The sequence below is a fragment of the Solanum tuberosum genome, unplaced genomic scaffold (genome assembly GCF_000226075.1).
Source record: "Solanum tuberosum cultivar DM 1-3 516 R44 unplaced genomic scaffold, SolTub_3.0 scf01059, whole genome shotgun sequence".
NCBI classification, from domain to species: domain Eukaryota; kingdom Viridiplantae; phylum Streptophyta; class Magnoliopsida; order Solanales; family Solanaceae; genus Solanum; species Solanum tuberosum.
Genome location: NW_006239961.1, coordinates 11,256 through 25,420, shown reverse-complemented (window position 1 = coordinate 25,420; position 14,165 = coordinate 11,256). Strand labels below are relative to the sequence as shown.

General features: G+C 34.0%; 1 protein-coding gene, 1 long non-coding RNA gene and 1 pseudogene across 2 annotated transcripts; 1 reads left to right on the top strand and 2 right to left on the bottom strand.

Annotated features, from left to right (window-relative positions):
* Positions 1 to 192: 192 nt before the first annotated feature.
* On the top strand, positions 193 to 1,789 carry LOC107059259 (uncharacterized). Its single transcript, XR_001472564.1, has 3 exons — positions 193 to 353; positions 1,145 to 1,388; positions 1,524 to 1,789. It is a non-coding gene; the product is annotated as an uncharacterized lncRNA (long non-coding RNA).
* An 80-nt stretch (positions 1,790 to 1,869) lies between these two features.
* Positions 1,870 to 3,700, bottom strand: LOC102594119 (uncharacterized). The gene is made up of 3 exons (XM_006367830.2): positions 3,294 to 3,700; positions 2,848 to 3,141; positions 1,870 to 2,083 (listed from the first exon to the last, which is right to left on the bottom strand). Exons 1-3 carry the CDS (start codon positions 3,609 to 3,611, stop codon positions 2,075 to 2,077), a joined length of 621 nt encoding a protein of 206 aa, XP_006367892.1. The 5' UTR covers positions 3,612 to 3,700; the 3' UTR covers positions 1,870 to 2,074.
* A 5,397-nt stretch (positions 3,701 to 9,097) lies between these two features.
* Positions 9,098 to 14,165, bottom strand: part of LOC102594449 (putative late blight resistance protein homolog R1A-10) — a 14,038-nt pseudogene continuing 8,970 nt past the window's right edge.

Here is a 14,165-nt window from a genome sequence, read left to right as displayed (position 1 = left end):
AAGGAACAAGTCATTCTCCATATAATATAAGTTACAGATAGATTGGATTTTCCTATGTTAAAGACTCTTCATTAAAATTCCTATTTCATCTTATTTTTGGATTTAACTTAGTCGTTGATATTTCATTAGTAGCTTTGTGGAGTTGATTGCAGGATATGCTAGGAAACTGGACCATGAAAACAAATACACCTACGGATAATCTATTTGTAACAATTTCAGTAAATCATCCGAAACATGGTGAATATTTCTCAGCTTCATTGATGGCCAAAAGAGTATCATCCTCCACACATACTGATCTAGATTTATTCTTCTGGCTAATGCCTCACAAGATTGCTTTAGGGATATATTGGCAGGTAACCCCTTTAGACTGGAAATAAATTCATTGTTGATAACTGAATATCTTGCGATAGTTTCAATAAGCATCTGTTAATGCATCTTAGTTCAATGGGCAATGACTTTCTTGGTTGAATCTCTGTTGTATGCTCGCTCTTTTTACTCCTAAATGACAAGTTTCTGCCTCGTATTAGGTTTTCCTGCTCCTCCAAATTAATTAGAAGATCTCCAAAACTTGAATTTCTTGCTTTTAGTTTTCTCTCATGAATCATGTTTATTAATGTATTGGTAATAAATGTACCGGGATGAAGACTCTTTGACCCAACACGTGGCAAGCGCAGAAGGAACCCATAGTCAACCCCGAGTCAGCTGGTGCCAACTTGGCCAAAGACCTAAGATCTTTTAACCTGTCTGAGAGGTCCAAGAGGCCAGACAATTCACCTTCCCAACGCCAGCCAAACTCTGAATATTCATTTTATCACATCCAACAACCACTGTCTTATCCCCGAGAGGTGCAGGAGGAGATCTAGGAGTCGGTTACAGTTAGATTATATATAAATATCACCTTTTTAACACGTTGATACACATTGACACTTTGTTTTGTAGATACTGTAGCTCCATCATTGTTCATACATTTCTCGTTACTACTGTTGGCTATCAATTAGCTCGCTGCAATCACTAAGAATCACTCGCTCTTGTTGTTATTTCAATATGATTATTTACTTCATTACTGCCTTTTAAGTTATTTTCGTTACAATTTGTATAGGAATGGCATTCATTCCCTTTCTCCTTTTCACTATATATATCTCAGGCTCTTAAGCTTTGGTGGAAGGGTGTTCCTTTCTTGCAACATCCAAGGTACTACAATCCTAGATACAGAGAAGAGGCCATACTATCTGATGAGAAGCTTCAATGTTGTCCGGCGTTTGTATTTGAGACACAGAACAATCAACAGGCTGGAGAACACTGTTCCAATCCTGCAGATCACTCAACTTCAAGACATCATGGCTTCACTTGGAGGGATGCAAAATGGCCCTGGTGCTAAAAAGAATGCAGTAAGTTTCTCAGATATAACGTTAAGATCTTTCTCTTTCTTCGGGGTCAGTTTTTTAATTTTCCAGTAGTGTCTTGAAGTTTTGATTTGCATTGTGAAGTTAATATGTTTTTCTATGTTCAATTATTTTCTGCAGAAGAGTAGCTCAGCCTTTCGTAAATAAATGGCCCTCTTGACAAGAAAATTAAGAAAAGAGAGTCTGGGTAAGTGTTTATGTGAAACAATTTAGATTTTCAATTTTCATGATAACCTTACAAAGTCAAGCTAGTACATTAATAGCATGAGGAAATTGTTGTACTGCTATTTCTGGAAACACGATAAGTAAATTCCGATTCAACTTAAAAAATAGAGCAGATCAACTAAATTTGAGCTGAGAGGTCTGTATTAACTATTAAGGCTGCACTTGGTCTGATGTAATACTTTCAGTTGAAATGTTACCATAACTTTTTTTGACGGTCAAAAACTTAAAATTAGGAACAAGGTGGGAGTGGCCTCCGTGGTGGAGAATATATGACATACATATTTAGTCCAAAAGTTTGCTACAAGAATATATGTAATGCAAAAGGAAGCTAAGTTATTGCTCAAAGTCTTAGATAAAAATAGGAGTGGTTCAACTCATACAGAACTAGGAAATAAACATTCATTATAATAAATATTTTCTTCCATCTCCATCCTGGCTAGCTCGATTCATATCACCTGAAAGTATCAAATTTAACCACAGATCAATTAGGCACTTAAAATTGGGCTTCAATGCTATGAGCTTCTGAAACTAAATGAGATCTTTGTAAAGTTGATCATTATGAGTCTTACAACGAATTCAAACAGAATAGAGATAAACAAATAAAAGAAAAGGTCCAACTCATCTTTTAGTATCACCTAGTAAGAGGCTGTTGATTGAAATAATAAGTTTTAGAAGAATTAGGTTCGAATAAATTTGCTAGAAACAGATGGCACTAGGTACAAGTGAGTCAAATGTGATCTTACAAGCTGTTTATTTGTGCTATACACATTGTTTGTCATCTCTTAAAAATCGGAAAAAAGATGAGAATTTTTTGGAAATGTTGGAACTCACTTGAAAGAAAGAAAAAATTGCCAATCAAATTGTGGAAAAATCTTCAAATAGTTATCTAGTAGAGTTTAGACTATCTATAGGGTGTGACCATTCTCCAAATCCTGTTAACATGAGATGTTTTGTACGCTGGATTGCTTTTTTAGTTATCTAGTGGAGTAAATTTAAATATATACTTCTTTTTTTAGGGAAAGGGAACTTAAAAACTACTTCTACTTAGTTCTTCAATGCATAAAGTACAAGGTAGGATCTTGGTAGGTGAGAAAGCGCAAAATTAGTTGTAGGGAAAAGTGATTTGTTCCTCTGTTTGGCCAAACTTCTAAAATCTTAAGTGTATTTTCTCGAAAATGCTTTTGAAAAAGAGTACTTTTGGGGAAAGAAGAGAACTTACTTGCACTTTGTTACAAGGATTGTTAACATCACAATAAGCTTCAAGAGTAATCAAAGCTTGATTGTCTAATTTCATGGCATAATTATAGCAAGGGCAGCTCTTGCCTAGTATGCTTCTGAATGTTGGGCAGCATGCATCTATGGAGCTTGTTTTCGTCATGCAAGTTTTAACCTTTGCTTTATCAGCGGCACTGCATTTCGTCTGCGCCTGAGGGTGCACCCGGGGGCTTGGGCTGGCAGAAATGGTCGCCACCGCTTCCACTGTGCCAGTCCTACTCCCATCAGCTACCACTTTCTGTTACATTTTTTACAAAATGCTTTGTTAGGTTCTAGCAATAACTTCTATTTTCGCTTTGTTAGGTTCTAGCAATAACTTCTCTTACAAGCTGTTTATTTGTGCTATACACATTGTTTTTCTATTTGTAAGACAAAGAAGGAAGAACTTACTTGAACACTTTTACATGGATTATTGACATCACAATAGCTCTGAAGAGTAATTAAAGCTTGATTATCCAAATCCTCAGCATAATTGTAACACTTACAATTAGCACCAATTGTCCTCTTAAATAAGGGGCAACATTTATCTATAGAGACTGTTTGTGTCATGCACTTTTTTATTTTCCCCTTATCACTATCGCTGCAACTAGTGGTCGCGCTAAAGCGCGACTGCGAATAGGTGACGATATTTTTCGCCACCGCTTGCTGATGGCTGCAGATGACAACTGCAGCCATCAAGAACATGAGAATCACATACCCTCTAGTCATTTTCGCGATATCTAATCGTATTCGTTTCTTTTCTCTAGCTACTATGAATCTTTTGTGTTGTACAAACCAATTAAGCTAGTAGTTCTTCTATTTATTTATGCACATAAAATAGGATGGTGGTACTGTTTTAGAAAATATTTAATAACAAGTGGATGAAAAAATAACATAAAGTTGACAACAAGTGGACATAATAATACGAAAAAGTCGAACACATGCTCATAGAAAGAGGAAATAAGGTGATTAATTTGAATAATGTTACGGTAGGTAAGGAGCTAGATAGATGCAAAGGTCATCCAGATCTCTTTCGTTGAAAAATTATATTGAATATATGAAAATAATTTTTCATATTTTTAGTGTAAATTTTGATTTCGCGACTAATATTAGGTTTGAATTTAGGAATCACTTTTCCCTAAATTTTTTTTAGATCTAAGTATTAGGATTTGGTTGAAATAACATTATGGTTTCCACATTCTCCCAAGTGCAACAGCAAATTTAATATTGCACACAATATATTCTCCTAGCCGCCCCCTTTTCTTTAATAAACTTATTTTTACTTTTTGTCTCTTGGTTGAAAATTGAAAGTATCTAGAAGTGTTCTCCATTATTAACTACTAATAATATAAAATTTAAACAATATATCATTTGGAGTGGGATACGCATGCAACCATGTGATTGATGTGAATCCTACCTAGAATTTGAATGTATGATCTAAAATCAAAATTTTGAATTTCTTAGTCCTAATTTTTAGACTTTTTTTTAGCTTTCAACCCGCTGTTTGATGTTCGTATTGTAGTCCGACTAATTTGAATTTGCGCTGAATAGGACCTCATTCAGAACTTGAGAACTCTAATTAAAGAAGTAGCTCTATCCACTATACCATAACAATCCGTATTTACCTTATTTGATAGCATAAATAGCCTAGGTAAAAAATGATATTTTGGTGAAAGCACTTCTCTTCCATTCTGTTCTTTTTATTATTGCTTAGTATTTGACATTTGACGTTCAATATTTGTTTTGGGATCCAATTAATTCAAATTCACACAGAAAAATCCCACTTTTGGAAGGTAAAGTATTCTCTACCAAAGGTGACTTCATAACTCAAAACTTTGAACTCGAGACCTTTGATTAAGGATAAAGAAATACTTACCAAGATAAGATGCAGATTGAAGAACCTGAAATGGAACTTAAACGTTTCTAGATAGATTATTGGACTAGTTCAACTTGTGGAAGAGTAAGATAACAGTTGGACAACTTATAACGATGTTTGTCCCACATATCACTAGGAAGATCAGGATAAAAGAAAATGTGAACTTGACACAAATGATATTTTGTGATGCAGTATTCAGCATCAATTCTGGAAAAAAGAACATAAAACTGAACAGAGAAGAAATTTGGCAAGTTCACCAACAATCAATGTTCATATAGAAGAATAAGAAACTATGGGATACATAGTAGTTTTGTATATACACACACTAAGAAATCTAATAAATTTTTTACTATGAATCCAATCTTTCATTGTAGTATTAACTTGAGGTCATCATAGGAACATGCCACTTTGGACACCATCATGCTTTTAAATCATGAAAATTTAAATCTGAAACAAATCATCAATTGACTCCGTATCACATATCCAAACATATCCTAGATCTCTTCATAGTTAACCTCGTGATGATCAATATGGATGATGGTGAGATAGTTGAGATTATCAGACTCATGTATGGTTTGTACTTGTAGGAATAAAAACAATTTTGTTGGGAGAGTCATTTTCGAAATATATCATACAAAATTGTCGAAATTCAAATTTAATGGACTCCAATATGAACACTGGATATCAAAAGAGAAATTAATTTTGGATTAATCTTTGTCCATTTGTTGATTCTTGAAAATAAGTGCACAAAGAATCTATATGTGGATTTTCCATTCTCCAAAATCGTACTTTTGGATTCACATTTTAAGATGATTTCAGTTGATATTTATAATTTCCCCTTTAATTTAGATATGCATAAATAAACAATTAAACTTATATAACGTTGAACAAGCTAAGTAAACACACATCTTACATGACACAATATATTCTATATAATATAATACAAAATCAGTTCATTTATGTATTATGCCTTCTTGAAATGAAAATCTTATGCAGGTCGAATCAATTAATCAGAACTTTAATACGTGTATCGAACACCAATAAAAAAACAAAAACTAAAAATGTCCACTAAATCAATCCTATAGTAAGACATTATAGTTAAAGGAAAAACTTGCATTCTCTACAAATTATTATAAAAGGAAGAATTATTGGAACTTTTGGCTGGTGACTTGTTGCCCTTTTTGCGTCTATTGTTGTTTCTGAATCGACATTTAGCTCCACAAGTTGATTAATCTAGGATGTATACTGATCGGTTCGGTTCGGTTTTTAAAATTTTAATTTGATTTATCGATTTGTAAATATGCGAAATCATCATAGAACCATTAAGATATTAACTTATCAGGTATCAATTTATCAGTTATTGATTAGTTATTAGTTTAACCGTTAAGATTTGGCAAAAAAAATCAATGAAAATAACTTATACATAAGATAATAAACCAAATGAACCATGCACATGAGTTGACAAATTTTGCATCTTTCTCAAAAGTATAAACACTGACACATTGTAGAGTAATCGAGAGTTTAAGATAGTTAGAAATAAAGTATGAAACTAAACTCTAAGTTAAGAACTTTATATAGTGAATGTATAAATATAATTTATTGTAATTTTCGACGGGTTATCGATTAATTAATCCATTTAAAAAAAAACTTCAAGCCGAACTATTACCAAAACCCCTAAATAAATAAAATTTCATATCCAATTAACGTTTCTTAATAAAGAGGAAGAGCCAGAGTCAAGTTTCATGTCCAACAAATTGCTTTATATAAAATAATATTTTAATTTTTGTACTAGATTGAATCCATTCTTGTTTATTATTAATTAAAAGTTTAGCATTGTAGTACTATAAGATACTCATTATAATAAAGATTCGTGCAAAAACGTGTGGATTGATATATTCCAAAATTAACAGAAAAAAATTCCATATAAATTGAGACTTTAATTTAGTATAAATGAGGTTTGATTCTAAAGGACATTTTTAATGGATGCAAACTATTTTTTAAAATTATAGTAGTAAGTGTATGCATGTGCAAATTGAGTTATTATTTTAATGAAAAACGTAGATAACTTTTCTTTACATATTAGATTTAAATGTTTCAGTACAAAAGTCGAAAAGTAAAAACAATTAATAGAAAATTACATAATGAAAAATAAAGAAAAGAAAATAATAAAAGAGAGTAATAGGTATATTTTGTATAGGTATCCTAGAATTAGAAGAACCTTGTCTTCCTTAACGATCGAAATAAAAAATATCTTTTAGCGGTAATAAATATATACATTAACAAAGAGTGATAATATTTTTTATCAACATTTATTAATTGCCATTAGATTCAATGTCGCTATAGGTTTTAGAGATATTTACAAAGAATTTATCTTGAATTATACTTTGTTGCAATTGAATTCCTCATATTAGAAGGTGACAATTTGCAAAAATTATTCCCAAATGCAAAAATTCATGTTGGTTGTGTTAAAATTGTTGGAAGGGAAGTTTTTGTTTTATTAGTTGCTATTATAATATTGCCAACAACATGGTTGAAAAGTTTAGGTTTATTGGCTTATGTTTCTATTGGTGGAGTTTTGGCTTCAATTAGTTTTTTCAATATTTTGGGTTGGTGCAATTGATGGTATTGGATTTGAAGAAAAAGGTGTGATTTGGAGATGGGATGGATTGATAAGTGCAATAAGTATGTATACATTTTGTTATTGTGGTCATGCTGTTTTCCCAACAATATGCAATTCCATGAAGGATAGGAGCCAATTTCCCAAGGTGATAATATCTTATTGATAAACATGTATTACTTTAGTTTCAGTTTACGTGGTACTTTTTGGGCATAATACATAAATGTGCCCTTTAACTTGGCCTCATTTTACGTTTATGTCCTTCAATTTTGGGTATGCACAAGTAGACATTTAAACTTGTATAAAGTTGAACAAGTAGATACATGAGTCCTACATGGCATTATACATGTAGGATACCATGTAGGATAAAAAAATGACATGTAGGATGCCATGTAAGACAAGTGTGTCTATTTGTTCAACTTTATAAATATTTAAGTGTCTATTTGTGCACACCGAAAGTTGAAGGGCCTAAATGTGATTTGAAGCCAAGTTAAAGGGCATATTTATGTATTATGCCTACTTTTTGACTAGAAATAAATCTTAAGAAAGAGGAAATATTTTTTTTGAAAGTTGTGGTTGTATATCGTTTCATGAAGGGCGTAAAAGGAAATTTAAAGTTATGTTATTTTTCTGTTATAGAAAAATCAATGACATCTCTTTTGGGACGACAAATTAAAAATTATATAAAAGTACGTCAAAAAATGAGATGGAGGAAGTATTACTCCCACGCCTCATAGAAAGTGCTTCAACACTTGGAAGTTGGAGAGAAATACTCCAACCACAGAACTAGACAAAACAATACAAAAACATACAGAAAGACACAAAAATATACGGAACAGAAACTTAGCGTGAGATTCAAGAACTTTTCAATTTATAAATAAAATATTTTTGTTCAATATTTGATTGAATATGAAGCTGGCAGATGACATTTCAATCTAAAAATAATCATATGTCTATGTCTAATTATAAAAAAAAATGACATTTCATATTTTCTCATACTAAATTATAAATACCTTTGCTACAGCCTACATGTCATATTACACCTAAACATATTTTATTTGATCATTGTATATATAACTAAAATCCTTTTTTTTTCTTTTTTGTCAAACAGGTTTTATTTGTGTGCTTTATATTAAGCACCATAACCTATGGATCAATGGCAACTATGGGGTACTTAATGTATGGACAAAATTTAATGTCACAAATAACATTAAATCTCCCTACCGGGAAAATTAGTTCAAAAATCGCGATATATACGACACTCGTTAATCCAATAACAAAGTATGCTCTTGTTGTCTCTCCAATTGCAACAACTATTGAAGATAAATTACCTTTACGAAAGAGTAAATTTATCGTAAGCTACTTCATCAGAACATTTTTAGTCATCAGCATTGTCATTGTGGCGTTAACCATTCCATTCTTTGGATATGTCATGACATTTACGGGCGCTCTTTTGGGGGTTACCGTGTCGATATTGTTACCATGCCTATGCTACCTCAAGATCAAGAAGCCTTCATATTTTGGGAAGTTTGTGTTTATTGGGATGATTTTGGTTTTTGGTTCTTCAGTTGCCATATCTGGAACTTACACTTCTTTGAAAAAACATTATTAGTCATGTCTAGAGGTGATAGATGAACGGTTTGGACAAAATTTGGATGGGTCAGAATGGACTGAATCAATGGGTCGTTGCTCAATCATGTCCTATTAGTCAAGATGGGCTAATAATGGTTTGTAGATTACAACTAATACATAGTAATGAAAAGCAAGCACGCATACAATATCTCATCCGTTATAATAAAGAACACAAGTGCTGATAGCTAGCACTGTTTATACTTGATAAACAATTATTAACAGAAGTCTACCTCAAGCTTGTCTTCTCCAGTGATTTCTTCAACATATTCCTTAATATTGATAGCCGACTCTCTAAGCTGATGGCTGTCATATACTCTGATAAGCTCTAATGACGCAATATCTCCAAAACTATCTGGGATCTCCATAAGCTCATCACAATAATATATACTTAGTTCCTCGAGCATGGGAAAGGATTTCTCTGCATCAACCTGCCATTCAGAAAATTCCACCATAAACAATTCTAGAGATTTGAGATTCTGGAAAGTGACATCTTCCATGTTCCACTCTTTCCCCTCCTCGATGATTGTGTTTTCTAGATCTAGTACTTGAAGGTTGGGTAGTCTAGCAACATGTGTGATCCCTCCGGGCCTTCCACCACCAGAGTTTCTAGATTGCAGAGGTTTGAAAATGACGGAGGGAGAGTGTCAGCCTGAGTCTGAATTTCTAAGTACTTCAAATGAATGAGCATACCGATTTCATTCAGCAAATAATCTGTCAATGTTACGCCGTACAAATCCAAACTTTTGAGAAGCCTCAAGTGTTTTAGGTGACTCTTGTGGGGAAGACGACGCTTATAGACCTTCAGAGTGAGGAGGTGTTTAACATAAGGATTCTTCTTTTCTGGATTAAACACCACAAAATTTTCATCCAAATCAAAGAAACGATTGGTAATTCCTCGTGCCATCATACCAGAAGAAGACGAAGCGTTTGAACCTCCTATGAAGTCAAACATCTTTTCCTTTCTAGATTTTATATAACAAAAGTCATGCACAAGATCATGCATTTGGCAACTCAAATCATCGAGAGGTATTACCAAGCTACTTGAAATTAACTCATCCACTACTTCTTCTGCACTTCTCATCGAAATCTGCTGCACAAATCCTTCAGAAATCCACAAATCTTTCAAATGAGAGATCATTAAACGTTTGTCCTTTGGATAACTTGCAAGGCAAACAAAACACGGCTTTACGTGATCTGACAAATGGTCATAACTTAATTGTATAACCTTCACCACTTCCTCTTCATCCTTAAAATAAAGGAACTCAAATTATTCAGAACTTCAAGCCACAAAGCCTCTTTCTTTTCCTTCCGTGAAATGACTCCACCGATTAGATCAAGTACTAAAGGAAGCCCATCACACTTTCGAGCTATCTTTTCTCCAACATCCTTTAGTTCATCAGGGCAACGTTCTTCTCCGAATACCCTTTTCTCTAATAACTCCCAACTTTCTTCTGATCTTAGCAATCGAAGATAAAGAGGATCACTATGGCATTTTCCATGCAAAGCCACTTCCTTTATTCGACTTGTTAAAATCACTCTGCTTCCTTTCCGTAATTCAGGAAAAGGTCTTGTTAGCTCATCCAATGTTGTAGTATCCCACATGTCATCCAAGACAATAAGGTACCGTTTTCCAAATAGTTGTTTCCGCAGCTTATCAGCAACGTCATCATCTATGTCATGATCCTCATTGAATCGTTCTTTCAAACCAATAACTTCATTGAAAATTTTCTGCAACAACTTTTTCTTATTACGTTCCTGGTCGACTGTGCACCAAGCACAAACATCGAAATGATCAACAATGGACTTATCATTATACACTCTGTAAGCCAAAGTAGTTTTTCCAATCCCTGGCATGCCGACTATGGAAATGACATCTATCTCAGCTGGTCCGCTGGTGAGTTTCCTAATTATCCACTCTGTCTCCTCCTCAAAACCTACGATTATTTTACCAACTGTACTCGATGAGTTTCTTATAACCGGCTTATTGGGAGCGTTTGCAACAATAATTCCTCTGCTCTTGGGGATCTTATCTTGTACCTCTCTTTTGACAAGCTTGATCTTTTCTACAGTATCAGGAAGTATGAAGATAAGCTGCAATAGACCATGATCTCGGGCAAGAATTGAGTTAATGGCATGTTCCACCTCATATGCCACATCTAGAACACAAGTCCAAAGATCTCTATGCAAATCTTGCTCAACATACCCGAAGAACGATCTTATGATTTCCAGGTCTTCTTGCACCTGCTTAATTCTTCTTTTATCAAAGCAACTGAAGACGCATTGGAATTGGCCAAGTCATTCAAGTTTATGAGTAGAAGAGTCATGAAGAGGGATCCATCACTCATGGGGAAGGGGAGCTGAGATGAGTCTGCACGGGCTTTTAAGTAATCATTCTTGATATCCACCTTCAGGAGTTCAATATTTTCCAGCAAGTTTAGATTTGCATCACTTGCTTCATTCATATTCTCTTCTAAGTTGCGAACAAGAACGAATACCTCCTTGGTAAGTTCTATAACACGTGCCAAGAGAACAAACAATTTTTCATGACGAATAACGTCCTTGGGCACATCAGTAAGAATAATCAATAGGAACTCTATCATGACATGAAAGTTACACGTTGAAGCGCTAGGAGTAACAGCATTAATAACCATGTGCTCTTGTAGATGAATCAGAGATTCTCTAAGAATGTCCGGAGAGGCTTCTACGAGCTGCTTGATGAAACGTTCAACTTCTTCCGACTTTGAACCTTTCAAATTTGTACAACATATGTGCATAACCTCCAGTTCAACAGGAATAACCTCCACAAGTAGATTAGTGAGGACGAGCGCTGACAGCTTCAGCCACACGTTGTTGGCGAGTTGTCAACATGATTCTGTCCCCTCGGGGCTGGGATTTGTTGTTTGGGAAAGCTTTCTTGACAAAATCTACAACTTGTGTGTCCCACACATCATCCAAGACAATGAGATATTTACCTCTTTCAACAAGAAAATCACGTATGATATGAGCTAATTGGTCCTCATCCTTGTCTTTAATTAGTTCTTTACTATTGCTTGGCGCGACTTCATTCACAATCTCAACAAGAATATCCTTTGGTTTCTTTGATGTCCCAACATAAATCCACATTCTCTTGTAAAAATGAAAATCAAGGGAAGAATCATTGTAAACTTTTCTTGACAGTGTGGTCTTTCCAAGGCCTGGCATTCCCACAATAGGTATAACATCAAGATCCTTGGATCCTTCACCGAGTCGCTTTATAACATCTTCTGCAGGCTTATCAAAACCAACCACTTCGATATCCTCCTCAGCAGGACCCTTTTGAAATCATCAAATTGTTACAAATTTGGGGGATCAAACTAGTTCAAGTAACAAAAAAACCAGCTGAAATAAAAATAAAATCGCAATGCGAAATTTTATACTTTCGTACCATAATAAGGCATAATGTAGTTCCTATAAAACTTATGCCTTAAAAGGCATAACTTATTCCTACATAACTTTTATCGGACAAGGTAAAAATTCTTCAAACTTATGCTTTGCGTTATCTAAACTTATATCTTATGAAATTAGGTGATAATTAAGGGTACTTTGGCCCGCAAAATTGAAGACCATCCAAAGATGGGGGCAATCCATGCAAAAACTTAAAACTTAGAGGGAGGTTCCTAAAACTATCCCCTTTTTTTTGTGTTGATACATTTGGGGGTCGTTTGGCAGCTAGTTAAATTTATTCAAGTATTAGCAATGTACGAATTTATTGCTTATGAGGGAATCTACTTACTATTTTATGGTATTAGTTATAAAGGGTATATTTATTCATATATTAGTTATTCTCTTATGTCATTCATAAATTAATATATAGATTCTCTCATAATTTATACATGTATTAGTTATTTGTACAAGACCTTTGTGAGAGGCTATTTCCACAACTTGTGGTCCAACCCTTCCACAAATCCTACTCATAACGAGAATTTAGTGCATCGGACTGCCCTTCTAAATGCTCCCATGTTGAATTTTTCATCTAAAAAAAGACTAAAATATTTTCTCCATGTTGAATTTTTAAGCAAAGTACTATTTATTCATGAAAATATGAGTAAATATGGGTAAACTAGTATTTTACCCAACCCATTTATTACCCAATCCATTTTTACTCATATCAAATATGGGCGGGTTGAATTATTACCCATTTTCAACCCGCCCAAATTTTACCCAACCCGCCCATTTGTCACCCCTATTCTTAAGCCATTCCGAACATGTTGTACTTAGGCCACCAAGGTCCGATTCTCATGATCTAATACAAGGTTTGATTATATTATTGCCCTTACATTTATCAACCATAGCAGATGATCTAGTACATAGAATTTAACTTGTACCAGAAAGATTAAATCATCGATTCTTATAGGTTATAAATTTTATATTCACCATCTAAGTTACATAAAGCAACATACTTACAAGAATATATTAATTATGTGAATAAAAAAAAATAGTTATGCAACATACCAATGATTTGTTATCTTCCCCTTTTGTTTGTCCTTCATCCAAATCAAAGAGACGTTGATCATAACGAATGGTAATTCTCGTGCCATCATACCAGAAGAAGACCAATCGTTTGAACCACCTATGAAGTCAAACAACTTTTCCTTTCTATATTTTATATAACAAAAGTCATGCACAAGATCATGAATTTTGCAAATAGAATTATCGAAAGGTATTACCAAGCTACTGGAATTAACTCATCCACTACTTCTTCTGCACTTCTCATCGAAATCTGCTGCACAAATCCTTGAGAAATCCACAAATCTTTCAAATGAGAGATACTTAAGCATTTGTCCTTTGGATAAATTGCAAGGCAAACAAAACATGGCTTTACGTGATCTAACAAATGGTCATAACTTAATTGTATAACCTTCACCACTTCCTCTTCATCCTTAAAAATAAAGGAACTCAAATTATTCAGAACTTCAAGCCACAAAGCCTCTTTCTTTTCCTTCCTTGAAATGACTCCACCGATTAGATCAAGTACTAAAGGAAGCCCATCACACTTTCGAGCTATCTTTTCTCCAACATCCTTTAGTTCATCAGGGCAACATTCTTCTCCGAATACCCTTTTATCTAATAACTCCCAACTTTCTTCTGATCTTAGCAATCGAAGATAAAGAGGATCACT